The sequence below is a fragment of the Phyllopteryx taeniolatus genome, chromosome 7 (genome assembly GCF_024500385.1).
Source record: "Phyllopteryx taeniolatus isolate TA_2022b chromosome 7, UOR_Ptae_1.2, whole genome shotgun sequence".
Classification (NCBI taxonomy): domain Eukaryota; kingdom Metazoa; phylum Chordata; class Actinopteri; order Syngnathiformes; family Syngnathidae; genus Phyllopteryx; species Phyllopteryx taeniolatus.
Window position 1 is genome coordinate 16,283,648 of NC_084508.1, and position 13,471 is coordinate 16,297,118.

The 13,471-nt window shown below is 42.2% G+C and overlaps 1 protein-coding gene across 3 annotated transcripts in view; it reads left to right on the forward strand.

Annotated features, from left to right (window-relative positions):
• tprb (translocated promoter region b, nuclear basket protein) overlaps positions 1-13,471 on the forward strand; it is a 34,066-nt gene that overhangs the window by 19,819 nt on the left and 776 nt on the right. The window contains exons 31-50 of one of the 3 annotated variants that reach the window (XM_061778926.1): positions 71-281; positions 347-490; positions 636-825; positions 4,074-4,288; positions 4,370-4,443; positions 4,560-4,756; positions 4,954-5,244; positions 5,392-5,552; positions 5,638-5,718; positions 7,761-7,946; positions 9,214-9,336; positions 9,997-10,090; positions 10,420-10,529; positions 10,803-10,877; positions 10,976-11,064; positions 11,841-11,941; positions 12,032-12,130; positions 12,228-12,378; positions 13,063-13,190; positions 13,276-13,362. In XM_061778926.1, the coding sequence (XP_061634910.1) occupies positions 71-281; positions 347-490; positions 636-825; positions 4,074-4,288; positions 4,370-4,443; positions 4,560-4,756; positions 4,954-5,244; positions 5,392-5,552; positions 5,638-5,718; positions 7,761-7,946; positions 9,214-9,336; positions 9,997-10,090; positions 10,420-10,529; positions 10,803-10,877; positions 10,976-11,064; positions 11,841-11,941; positions 12,032-12,130; positions 12,228-12,378; positions 13,063-13,190; positions 13,276-13,362 (2,807 nt within the window). The other 2 variants (XM_061778927.1, XM_061778928.1) reach the window with 2 other exon arrangements.

A 13,471-nucleotide genomic window follows, 5' to 3' on the forward strand; every position in this document is an offset into this window, starting at 1 on the left:
CCATTCGACTGATTAGTTAACTATGTACTTGCATAATAATTGATTCTGTTCTATAAACATCTGTCTTCAGGACCAGCAACCTCTCAACCTCCCAGCAAAGCCAAATACAAAACTTGCTTGATAATTTAAGTAAGATAACAGATGACAGAAATTTGCTCAAAGAAGAAGTCGTTACAAAGAGTCTTGAAATCCAGGAGAAGGTAAAGACGATTACCCAGGTCAAAAAGCTTGGACGTCGCTACAAGACTCAGTACGATGAGCTCAAAATAGAACATGACAAGGTAAATGCACCAAACACTCTCTCTTATAGTTTATACCCCAGTTAAACCTTGTACTGTACGTCTAGATAATAGCTGAGGCTGCAGGCCCATCCAAAGAAGAAGAGGCTCGTCAAGCCTCAGTTCAGGAACTGCAGGGGCTTAGAGACTCTCTCAGTCAGGCTGACATAAGGATTAAAGACCTGGAGGGACAACTGGAGAACATCAATAAGGTGACCCATCATCAAATATGTTCTTCCTTTGTTGTGATAGTGGGTAAAGTCTACAGCCATACATTTCTAGTTAGTCAAAAAAATTATACAATTCCACTGGAAACATGTTTGCCCCTTTTTATGTTGTACTTTTCCCTTTAAAAAGGTGGTGGCAGAGCGTGAAATTGAGGTGCACAATGCTCAGGAACTGTCATCCAGGCTGCAGACGGAGCTGGGCAGGCTGAGACAGGAGCTGCAGGAGAAGGAAGACTCACTGAATCAGCAGATGGCAGACAAGGTGGAGAAGACCAGGAAGGCGTTTGTTTTTGCCAAGCAAAGGATCAGCCAGCTCACAAGTAAGAGAGTGTTCCTTCCAATACCTCCAATCATCAGCATGATGACTGTATTTAGTTAGTAATGTAATTTTCATTTTTATACGTATCTTAATGTTCTAAACAGTTGTTTTATTTTGTATGTATGTAATGTGGATGTACAATGCCTTTTTAAAAGGTATTCTTACCCCTTGAACCTTTTAATATGCCATCTTAGAACCACAAATTAGGGTTTTTTTAATTGAGAGTTTGTGATCGACCAACACAAAGAAGCACATCATTGTGAAGTTGAATGGAAATGATACCTAGTTTTATAAGAATCTAAGCAAATAATGTGGTGTGCCTTGGATTCAGACCCCTCTGCATCAATATGTTTTAGCACCACCTTTTGCTGTTCGCTTTTGCTCAATTACAGCTGCAAGTCTTTTAGGCTATGTCTCTACCAGCTTTGCACATCTAGACATACTTTTTTGCAAAATAGGTCAACCCCAGCCAGATTTGATGAAGAGCATCTGTGAACAGCAATTTTGAAGTCTTGGCACAGATGATGCTTTTAAACCTCTCTAACTTATTAACTGGGTTAATAATAGATTCACAGCTTTCCTTTAAAGCCCATATTGACAAATTGTGTAAAAATATCAAATTAAACCTCGCAAATTTTCGTGCAATTCGGAATGAAATGTCAACTGAAGCTGCAAAAATGTACCTGCATTCGATGATTCTTAGTCACTTTAACTATTGCATAACCAGTTGGTCCCAGGCTGGTCAGAATGCAAAAAAAACATTGGAAGTTTTGTACAAACAAGTAATTAATTAAAGTGATGGATAAAAAACTAAGGCACTATCATCACTGTGCAATTTTAAAAAAAATAGTCTTTTAAACTGGGACAGTCTTCACATATTTGCAGATTTAAATTTGATTTATAAAGTACTGCATGATTTGGCCCCAGCTCCTCTGGCTGAGTTCATCAGCCAAAGAAACAGCTCTGAGCGTGTCACTCGAGGCTCTGTCAGAGGTGACTGTCTCATTCCTCTGCGCAGGAGCACTTTCAGTAAGTCAGCCTGGTCAGTGAGGAGTGCTGGTGAGTGGAACTCAGTACCTGAGGAGGTTAAACTGCTTACAACATACAAGGCCTTCATAAAAAAACTGAAAATGTGGCTAGTTAACACCTATAGCTGTCAACACTAAAAGACAAGTATGTTATGTTGTCTTTTTGTTATGATCAAAAAAATTATGGTTTTATTCTCTCTTAATAGTATAGTTTGATTATGTATCCTGTATTATATTGTCTTGTAGATGTATTTTACTGCTTTTTTACATCATGGCCAGGGGACTACAGATGAAAACTAGCCTTCTGGCTAATTCTGGCTTTTTTAACCATGTGTACTTCATGTGTTTTATGAAATTGCATTGTCCCCTTTCAAAAATAAACTGATAAACTAAAACTTTATCTTTCTATCTTTAACTATCTTGTGAGTTCCTCGGTCTTCATGATGCTGTTGTTCACGAGTGTTCTCTAACAGACGACTGAGGCCTTCACAGAACTTGTGTATTTATTCTTAGATGAGCTCGGGTCCCAATGGAAATCCAGACAGCTTTTGAATTGTTGTTTAACAGAATTATTTTAACAGGCCTTGACAAAAATGATGCTAATCCTAAGAAAGGTAGAACCATAGGGCATGTTCAAACGAAGTGTGTCCTCTAATTAGCATCACGTGTCTTCAAACTAGTAATCAGTCGGTTAGCCTTTTTAAAGGGGGACAGGTAATCACTGTGCTGTTTAGTGACATGGTGTGTATTACATTAAACATGGACCAGAGGATGTAAAGAAGAGAGTTGTCTCAAGCGATTAGAAAAGAAATTATAGACAAGTATGTTAAAGGTTAAGGTTATAAGACTATCTCCAAGCAGCTTGATGTTGCTGTGACTACAGTTGCACATATTCTTAAGGGATTGAAGACAACCTTCCTGGATTTGGCCACAGTAGAAACATTTATGACAAATTGAAGAGGTGGATAATATGAATGGTAACAAAAGAGCGCAGAACAACCTATAAAGAAATTAAAGGTAAACTCCAAGGTCAAGGTACATCACTGTCAGATTGCACCATCAGTCATGTTTTGAGCCAAAATTGACTTCAAGGGATGATCAAGGAGGACACCACTGTTGAAAATAAATAATAATAAAAAAACAAGAGTCGAATTTGCCAAACTGCATGTTGACAAGCCACAAAGCTTCTGGGAGAATGCCCTATGGACAGACGAGACAAAATTGGAGCTTTTTGGCAAGGCACATCAGCTCTGTTCACAGACGCAAAAATGAAGCATACGAAGAAAAGAACACTAACCCTACTGTGAAACATGGAGAAGGCTCTGTTATGTTCTGAGGCTGGTTTGCTGCTTCTGGCACAGGGTGTTTTGAATCTGTGCAGTTTACAATAAAATCTAAAGACTGTCAAGGTATTTGAGAGAGAAACGTGCTGACCAATGTCAGACAGCTTGGTCTCAGTTGGAGGTCATGGGTCTTGCAACAGGATAACGAAACACACAGCTAAAAACACCCAAGAATGGCGAAGAGCCAAACATTTGACTATTCTGAAGTGGCTTTCTATGAGCCCTGATCCTATTATACATATGTGGAAGGAGCTGAAACATGCTATCTGCAGAAAACACCCTTTAAACCCGAGGCACCTGGAGCTGTTTGCTCTTAAAGAGTGAGCCAAAATACCTGGTGAAAGCTGCAGAAGTCTCTTTGAAAGTTACAAAAACCATTTGATTGCAGTGATTGCCTCAAAAGGTTGTGCAACAAAATATTTAGTGAGGGGTACCTTCAATTTTGTCCAGGCGTGTTTTGTGAGTTTGTTTTTTAAAAATAATTCCGTTGAACCACAAATCAAAAGCAATGTCTGATTTTCATTGGTTCATTTTTATTACATTGGTACTTTTGTCAGATTCAAGTTATTTCTGTGACCACTGGGTTTTTCCTTCATGAACAAAAGGGTACAAACAATGTTATCCGCGTGTGTGTATATAGCTGTGCTTAACTACAATACTAAGAACATTTTAAAACTAGTGAAAGCACTGAAACATCAAACTGCACAACAGTAAAACACGAACACTTAAGTACTAAAATCAGACACTAATAATAAAATCCCAGCAACTGCATGTCTTCAGACAATCGTAAGATTATGTTCTCCCCATTGCCGTTTCGAGTTGCACATTTTGTTTTCCTTTGTTTATTTGAGTCGTAAATATGCATATGTCATGTCCAGGCGCCAAAGACGAATTGCAGAAGGAAAATGAGGAGCTAAAGCAGCGTTGTGAGGAGCTAAAGCAGCTAAGTGAGGAGTTAGACGTCCGTGTAAGTGCGATAAAGTCTCAGTACGAAGGTCGGTTTAATCGACAAGAAAGAGAACTGAGAGAACTGCGAGGTCAGCAAGAAAGACAGGAGCAAAGAGATGAGCCTGTTGAGGCGGGTCCAAGCAAAGTGAGTCTTCGGTCTGTGATGAGATTTTATGTTCTGTAGAAAATAGAAATCAAATATGAATATGACTTGTTGTGGTTCTAGCCTCAGGAGCAGCAGAGAAGCACGGAACAGAGACAGATCAGTCTTAAGTCAACCCCAGCTGCAGATAGGGGCAGGTATGATCCACAAAAAGTAGGGGATGGGGGTGTGCTAAAGCACTCAGTGAAACACTTATCCAGTGCAGCAGAGTAATACAGATGTGACCTGACAGTGTGCCCACCTTTGTGCTCAGTGCCAGCACCTCTGAGCCGCCAACTGCCAACATAAAGCCAACACCTGTAGTAGCCACAGCTAGCAAGCAAGCTGTCAACCCCGGGAACAAACCCACTCCAAGGGCAAGCATCAGGCCCATGATCACCCCAGCCACTGTGTCCACTCCAACACCCACCGCTACTGTCATGCCCACAACACAGGTCGAGACACAAGAAGGTAAGTCTTAAGAATGGCATGTAGAAGCTCAAGCATTTTATAGTAATGTTAGTCACCCTAATCACATCCAATATATCAATTATTTAGCATCTGGTTGAGTGTAAAAGGAATTTGAGTTTTAAAGGAATGTCAACTATCAAGTCATTATGTGATACTCAATTAATGAATTCTACGTAATCACCTAATTTGCTCTGCAGTCATGCAGACTACAGAGGGCCCACCAGTGGAGCACGTGACTGTGTATGGGAGTGCCAGTGGTTCAGTGCGCTCAGCAAGCCCCAACATCCAGACCACCTTAGCCAGCCCCATGTTGACTGTGCAGCAAACCCAGACACAGGCCACAGCCTTTGTCCAGCCAACGCAACAGCAGAGCGTCACCCATGCGGAGCCAGTCAATCAGGAGCTGCCGCCTGTGGTAATTGAGGCAACACAGAGCTCGCAGGTGGAATGGCCTTCAACGTCCTCCACCTCTGCTGTATTTGGAACTGGTGAGAATAAATTAAATCATCTATATAAGTTTGAGTGGGAAAAGTACAGTACATTTGGTGAATTTACCTTTTTTAAATAAGTCAATTCACCAAATGTTCAATCTCACTATCTGAGATTTGGCCAAATAGAATCCATGCTTTATCTAGTTTCAGCCACACCCGGATCTTCTTCCTCAATGTCCAAAAGGCCCCGTGAAGAAGATGAAAGTAGCAGCACTGTGGTCACAGACACAGAGGCTCCTCAAGAGGACACCTCCAGGGCTCCCATTCCAAAAAAGCTGCGCATTATCCAGAGAGTAGGTCCCGAGGTGAAGAGGTTACACAGCTTGCACATCTTCATTGGGACTTTATTTTGAATTTGTTAAAGACACTGGTGTCATGTGGTCCCCTCAGGAAGAAATGATGACTGATGACAACGCTGAGGCTGAGGGGGTGGTACCAACAGACAGTCAAGATGGTATAGAAGCCAGTCAGGTATGCCAGCATACAACATAATGATGTACTCAAGAGAAACGGTAGCAGTTAGTTGTTTGTGAAAACATCCAAAACCCAAGTAACCTACCCACATCAAAATATGATTTGATTAATTTTTGGCCGATGCCACGTCCGCCACAAATGTTTGTATAAATCAGTAGTTTTTGTGTTGTGCTGGTAATAAAATATGCATACCAGTTGTATGATGTGCTGTACAAATGGTAAATCAGACACTGGAGTTCAAATGTCCTCTTTACTTAGCTAAGATATTTAGATTTCCCTGAAAAAGCACTACATCAGTGTTTTCCAACCTTTATTGAGCAAAGGGACACATTTACATTTAAAAAATATCATCTCACACCATCAAACAAAAATGTTACAAAGTGTATACAGTACTTTATACTGAAATAATGATGATATCTTAGTCAGTGTGAAGTGACCGATTTTTTGTTCGGAGATGGCATCCAAAATGTCTAGAATCATGGCACCGTTAAACAGCTTTTCCACTCACAAACATAACGAATGTTACATATGTAACAAGGGCTCTGTGAATCCCCAATGACCGCCAGACGGCGGTGCTAGAAGCACTGAAATTTCCCTTTGCGCATGCATACCAAAAAAGTCATATGGTGTCCGGTGTCTGAGTGACACAACGCAGTGGCGGTCATTCGGTATTCATAGAACCGTAGTTACATGTGTAACTTTTGTTCTCTTTCATCCTTGCTGACCGCTAGATGGCGGTCCCAGTCAACATTGCATGTAGACATTCCACCTCAGAGGCTGGCCGTAGCCCAGTCCTCACCATCCAAGAGGCGCCTGACGCACTGGCGAGCTCATTACTATGTGCTAGGCATGGAACTGCCATCAATGCATGGATCTCCAGAAAAACTATTGCCAAGTGGATCAGGACCGAGTCGTCCTGTGCAGAGGCCACTGCCACCAGTGGCCTCAAGGAGGGCACCAAAGGCAACAATACAGTGAGAGTCTTCCATTGTGAATGGCCAAACAGGACCCCGTACGTGACAAGCTGAGGCAAGGGGGCGCACACACACTGCCCTACACAGCAGAGTTGGCAGCGCTAGCAGACGCGGGACGCGCAGCAGCAGCTTACGCCCAACACAAGACCAAGTGTTAGAGCCACAAATAAAGCCGTGTAAGCTGAGGGAAGAGTGCGCAGCACCTACTCAGCAAACTGGAGACACACAGAACCAGCAGCTCACTTTGCAAAAGCCACCACGCCGTAAGCTGGGAGAGGGGATGTGAACACTGCCATCACCACCAGAAAAAAGGAACTCTGAGCCCCGTGTGACACAGAAACTTCCAAATGTTATTTTTTTGGTATGCATACTCAAAGTGCGCATCTGCAAAGGGAATATTCAGTGCATTCAGCACTGTCTGGCTGTCAGCAGGGATGAACTAGAACTGCGTCACCTCAGTCGGGTTCCCAGTAAAAGTATATCCAAAGCAAAGATAACGTTCATTGTATTGGCTAGGGTTCTTTATTCATTTATTTTTCTTGCCTTGAGATCACTACTTATGAGGACCTTCACGTGGTTCATGTTTTCTATCCAGGGCCCAGTTAAGATTTTAGTTATTTATTTTAGTATTTATCACTGTCTGACTCGAAGCGTGCCATGACTTATTCTGTTATATGAATGGCACTAGGTGGATACACAGGTTAATTGAACCTTCTGCAATCCAGCGGAAGAGTACTTTATTGTTTTGCCTGTCACAATAGGTCGTAGGCAATAATGGTTGAACACAGATACAATATTGGTGTAATAAATACATTTTTGACCAATTAAATGAAATTGGATCATTTCCCACAGCACACCTGATGAGCTCTCGCGACAGTGGTTGGGTATCACTGCATTGCACTACTGAACACTATGTATGAAATGAAATTGTTGAGATCCTTCGTTCTTGGTTTTAACGGTGCCTGAAATCCACCTCATCACGTTATGTTAAAATGAGTTACTAAGAAAATACTTTATACAAGTAGTTTTTATGTTGTAAACAACATTGGTTGTTTGACCTTGTAGACTGAAGAGCTTGCGGCGCTGGATGAAGATGATGAGAGTGCAGCCTCTCAGTCTACCATCATGCACCAAGAAGTTGCTCTCACACAGAGTGAAACTCCTGACCAGCAGCTAGAAGTTATAGTCATAGTAACCGATACGGAGAGTGAGGAAAACCCAGAAGATGGGGATGAAGAGGAGGATGAGCAGGTAAAGTAAAAATGAAAAAAAATATGGTTTGTTTAGACAGCACAGTGGGATGATTGATTAGCATTATTTCTTTACAGCAAGAGGATAATTTTGACTCTCAGTTCTGAAGTTTCTATGTTTTATGTTTTGTTTTTCTTATCCCGTGCGCATGAGAGATCTCTTAGGATTTCTTCCCACAGTCCAAAAACATGTACCATTGTGTTTAGAATCATTGCAGCGAGTTATTAAAAAAAATAAAAAAAGTAAAACTCAAAACCTTTATAAGCGCTTTTATTTCCCTTCATGTAAATGCATTGGGAGCACTGCATATCCTATTCCAAATCAAAACATTGGAATATTGAAGAACATTTATATTTTCCCCACAAACAAAAATTGATCAAATTTGTTAGTCTTTTAGACAAAAATGCCCTGCTCCATTCATCAATATGGCCACCAGCAATTTAGAACATAGAGTACTGTAAAATTCGTTGCATTAATTTAGACGTTTATCTTGTTAAATCATTTATTTATTGTATGCTAAGAGTTTAGTCCACATGGCTGACAGTAAGTCAGAATCGTTTCCAGTGAGGGTTGGACTCCACCCTGCCCTTTGTAACAGATTCTGTTCATAACCTCTACGGCAAGAATGTCTAAGCGTAGCTGAGGTGTTGAGGGGGTTCAGTTTGTTGACCTCAGTATTGCGACACTGCTCTTTGCGGGGGATGTTATTTATTTGGCTTGCTTAAGCGGGACCTTCAACTCTCGCTGGAGCGCACGGGAGAGTGTTATGCGGTTGTGATGAGAATCAGCACCTCCAAATCTGAGGCCATGGCCCTCAGTCGTAAAAAGTAAAGTGTTGAGTGCCCTTTCCCAGTTGGGTATAAGCTCCTGCCCCAAGTGGAGGCGTTCAGGTTTCTTGGGGTTTTGTTCACTAGTGAGGGAGGAATGGAGCAGGAGATTGACGGGTGAATTGGTGAAGCATCTGAGTTTGCCCACCCATGTTCTAAGGGCAATTGAAGAATTAGGCTGCTGAAAAAAATCCCCAAATCTAGTTATTCAATATATTATACTGATTTAGTTGTACAACCGCTGTCTAGCCCCTGTGAACTAGTATTCTAGCCGAGGACGATTGAATACCGTTCCATAATGGTTGTCAGTCTGTCTCTCTGTCAGTCACGTGATTGACTGGTGATTAGTTCAGGGTGTACCTCATCTCTCAACCCAAGTCAACCGATACAGGCTTAAGCCTCTCTGTGACCCTGTTGTTGTTGTTGTTTAACTTCTGTAGGAGTACGATGAGGGTGATGTGGAGGAAGAAGATGAGGAAGGTGAAGGAGGTATAGAAGACGGAGAGGAGAGCAACGAGGGGAGTGGAGAAGGCAATGAGGTGTACGAAGGAGATGACACAGAGGTTTGATTAGCACACGTGTCGAGTACCCGTAGTGACAGCCTGACCTGTACACTCACCCACACACTTGTCATTTCCAGTAGACATGTTAACCCTTCCCGCATTATCTAAGGTCCTCTGTGCCTCCTAACTCGACTCAGTTTTTCCACTCTAATCCCAGCAGAACTTTACCTCTGTGTCATAAATTGCACAGGGCCAATTTGTAATCTGTTTGAGTGAAAGTAGCCTGATGAACTACAAAACACTACTCATGTTGTTTTTGTGTAACTCTGCTGTTATGTAATAAAAGCATGACAGTTAACAAGCTTTGCTGGAAAGAAAACACTTGCCAGCTGGCTTTGAATGACTGAAGTTGGCACGAAAAACCAAGTAATAACACAAGTTAGTTTTGACCTCCAAAGAAAAAGCAACAAAGTAGATCATTTCGGTTAAGCTTTTAAATTTACTAAGAGGTGTTTATGGCACATTTGAGAGTTCCCTCGTAGTAGTTTTAATTTTTAACATTCTGGCCCTTCTCCAAAGGGGCCCGTAATTCTATCAATTCACAGCTACATCAAACCATTTTCTGTCCCTTTGTAGTCAGCTTCCCTTAAATGTTAGTTTTAAGTTCATTAGAAGTTGTTTTTATTTCTGAAGTATTCTTGCAATACTTTTTTTGTTCAGGGAGCTGATGTAACCGATCCAGGGACAGAGACTGAGGAGAGTTTGGGGGCGTCTGACTCCACCCAGAGACCAGCAGATTCCCAGACGGCCAGCTGTAAGATCCAGGAAATCTTATTAATGCACACGTGTTGCTCCACCGCAGACTCGCCCAATGTGCTCACAACCTGTCCCGTCATCTAATTAGTTATCGAATGTTTAACCATGACTTAGAGAGCTGTAATGTTGTTGTCTGTCTGAAGAAGAGGGTAGCACCAACTGTCCTCTTGTTCCTACAGTGTTCCTACGTTAAAAAAAAAAAAGAAAAAAAAAAAAAACTCAAATGTGTCTATAGGGACTCTTTACCAGAATGATAAAACTACTGAAAGAAGATTCTGCAATGAAAGACAATTTCACTTCACTGACATATGTCTCCAAATATTTTAGTTGAGGCCACAACAATGGAGGCCTTCTCTACTGAACAACCCATCACAAGCTCTGGAATTCGTATGCCCCAATCACCAAGGAGACCAACACATCCACTACCTCCCACTCAGGTATGTAGCACATAGCACAGCTCATCTGACAAGGTCTACTTACAGATAATGTTACATCAGTGCTTTCTTTGAATACCCTCTTCCTTGATTAACATGAAACTTATATATATAATAAAATGCAATATAGGTCAGATTTAATTTTAAAAAAATTCTCCCACTGATATTCATTACTTAATGACATTGTATTGTTTTTGAACTACCAAAGAAAGCTCATTTTGTCATTTCATCATTCAGCTTCAGTGGAAAAGTGTACCCTTTTCTTGTTTATGTTAGATGTCCCAACGGATCCCTGCTCGTCGCCAGTCAGTCGGCAGGGTCCCCCAGCTCTCTGGGGTGCCCAGCAGTGTTGTAAGTCACTCTGCAATATTTGTTTCATGTGCCACACCCAAACATGCACACAGCGTGTAACATGACACGATTTAACCAACTGCTCCTCTTTACACCAGCACCACATTGACGACGAGGACCGGATGGTACCCAGCGCTCCCACACTGGTGATGCCACACCGCTCTGATGGTTTTGACCAGGCTGTCCAGTAAGTCTCACGCATGCTCACCTTTTAATTCTAGCAAGGGTATTGCTGGTTAATACATAACAGAATATTTCAGCAATTGTCAAATGCAGTAATATGAACCCCTGCTATTCGCAGGATATAGGGAATGAGCCCCGCCATGAATAGTTAAAATCTGTAATAGTCGACCTACCAAAACAGGTTTGTTATTGGCTACAAGACGGTGGAAACATTTTTTTTTTCTATCATACTGACTAAATGAAGCGCTTCCCCCTCAGATTACACCCAAGAAATATTTTTATTTTATACATGACTTTGCCTTGAGAGCAAAAACAGCAAATAGGTGACTATTACAGCAATTGATGTAATTTTTTTTCCTGCTAACTACTACTATTTTTTTGTACTTTAAGATAGTCTGAATGACCTGTGGCAGTATGCTGCCTCTCACAGGTCAGTCTTGCCACCACAGACGTCTGGTTTGGGGGAGGAGACTCATGTTTGTCGATGGAGATATGTGTGTGCTTTCTGCCGTACTACTGTGTGTTGTACTCCACATGACCAACACAGCTCACCACACATTATGATGGGAGAAAGCACACACATGCCGATTTGCTATGTTTTGTTTTTTAATCGTCAAGTGTGGCGTAGAGCATGGGTGGACCCTGCTTTAGCTGCATTTTTTTTGTCTTTGAGTTCAAAATGAAATCACTTTTATCATAACAACCCTCCATGCGTTTGAACTTTGGTGTCTCCATGCTTCTGCTGATTATTTTCCCCTCCTAACTCAGTATTTCTTTCAGCAGTTCGCCCCAAATGGCTTCAAGTCGGACCTTCCGTTTTGGCCAATCGGATGACGTGCCACAGACCAGCTCAGATCTCGGCCAGCTTGCAGCTCAAGGAGGTACACCCCCACCACGCAGTTATGTAATTGTGATTTCTGTGAACCCACTTTAAATGGCAAAACATCTATTGTGATCGTGACTGTCTTCAGGTCTTGGGATGTTTGACAGCCCCTTGTTCCTAGCATCTCATGAAGAGGAGTCTGGCGGACGCAGTGTTCCCACCACACCGCTACAGTTGGCTGCCCCAGGTATCCCTTAGTTCTCGTTGAGATACTGAACATGCCAGCACACGACCACAGTGTCAAAGAAACAGCATGTATACGCTCACTTTTCTCACACTGTTAGTCTTCTCTGAGGTGGTTCCATCAGACACCGCAGAGCAGGCCTCTCAGTCAGTTCCCATGGTGAGCACGTCCACTCCTGGCCTACTCACGGCAGGCACAGCCAGTACAAGCGAGGAGAGAGACGACATCTTTCTGGAGTCAGACCCTGATAAGTAAGACGCCGTCTGTGTTGATATTAGCAGCTGAGACCAAATACTTCAACTCGTGCTTGAAATTCTTAAAACATTTCATTGTTGTGTTTTTAAAGTTGAATGTTGCATCAAGCTCTCTAAATTGCTTAAAAAAGTACTTGCGAGAATTAACAAATCCACTTGCTCCTGGCTTTGAGCTGATTGACTGCTTGGTCAAAAAATGATTGGTTTATATCAATTAGACAGACAAATTACATTTTATTTTATAACACTTGATTTGACAAGACAGCAATTTGTACTCGTGTTTTTACAATGCACCTTTGGATTTTTATTACAGCACTTAGTCTTTTTGGGTAGGACGCTATCATTTCGGCGCGCCTTAATGTGGCAATATTTGCCCACTCTTTGCAAAAATGCACCAAATCTGTCAGATTGCGAGGCTATGTCCTGTGCATAGCACACCTGCCTCACAGCTCTAAGGAAATCCGGCCTCGCCTGTGTGGAGTTTGCATGTTCTACCCGTGCCTGTGAGGGTTTTCGCCAGGTACTGCATATTATACATGGGTGCGCAGGAACCCAGTTTGGGTCTTGACCTTGAAAATATTTGGGGGAACCCCTGATTATAGTAAAATACAATCTCGTTCAGTGTCTTACACTAAAATACAATAAAACAATGTTTTGTATGTATTCTTATAAAAATTGTAGTTCCAGGCCAAGTGCTGAGAGTTCGGTGGATGCTGTGGTATCTCAAGATGATTTGGTGGAGCCCAGTCAGCCCTCAGACGCGGCCAACCTGCCGTCCACAAGCCAGGAGCCTTCCTCCAGCTCTGCAGGTACACTTTGTGACCTAACGTCACCTGACATTCTCATGCATTTCAACACAAGCAGTCCTTTTGAAAGTTTCGTCGCTCTCTGCAGATACCAGCAGTGCTCCAAGCAGGGCTGCACCCAGCAGACAGCTGCAGCGTTGGCCAGGAAGCCGCGGTGGGCGTGCGAAGAGAGGAGGTAACATTTGCGCGCTCTTCGTCCAGTAGCACCCCATCCACATCAACATGATGATGTTACTAGATACTGCCTTCTCCGTAGTGTTATTTACTGACTGGGAGGTCTTACA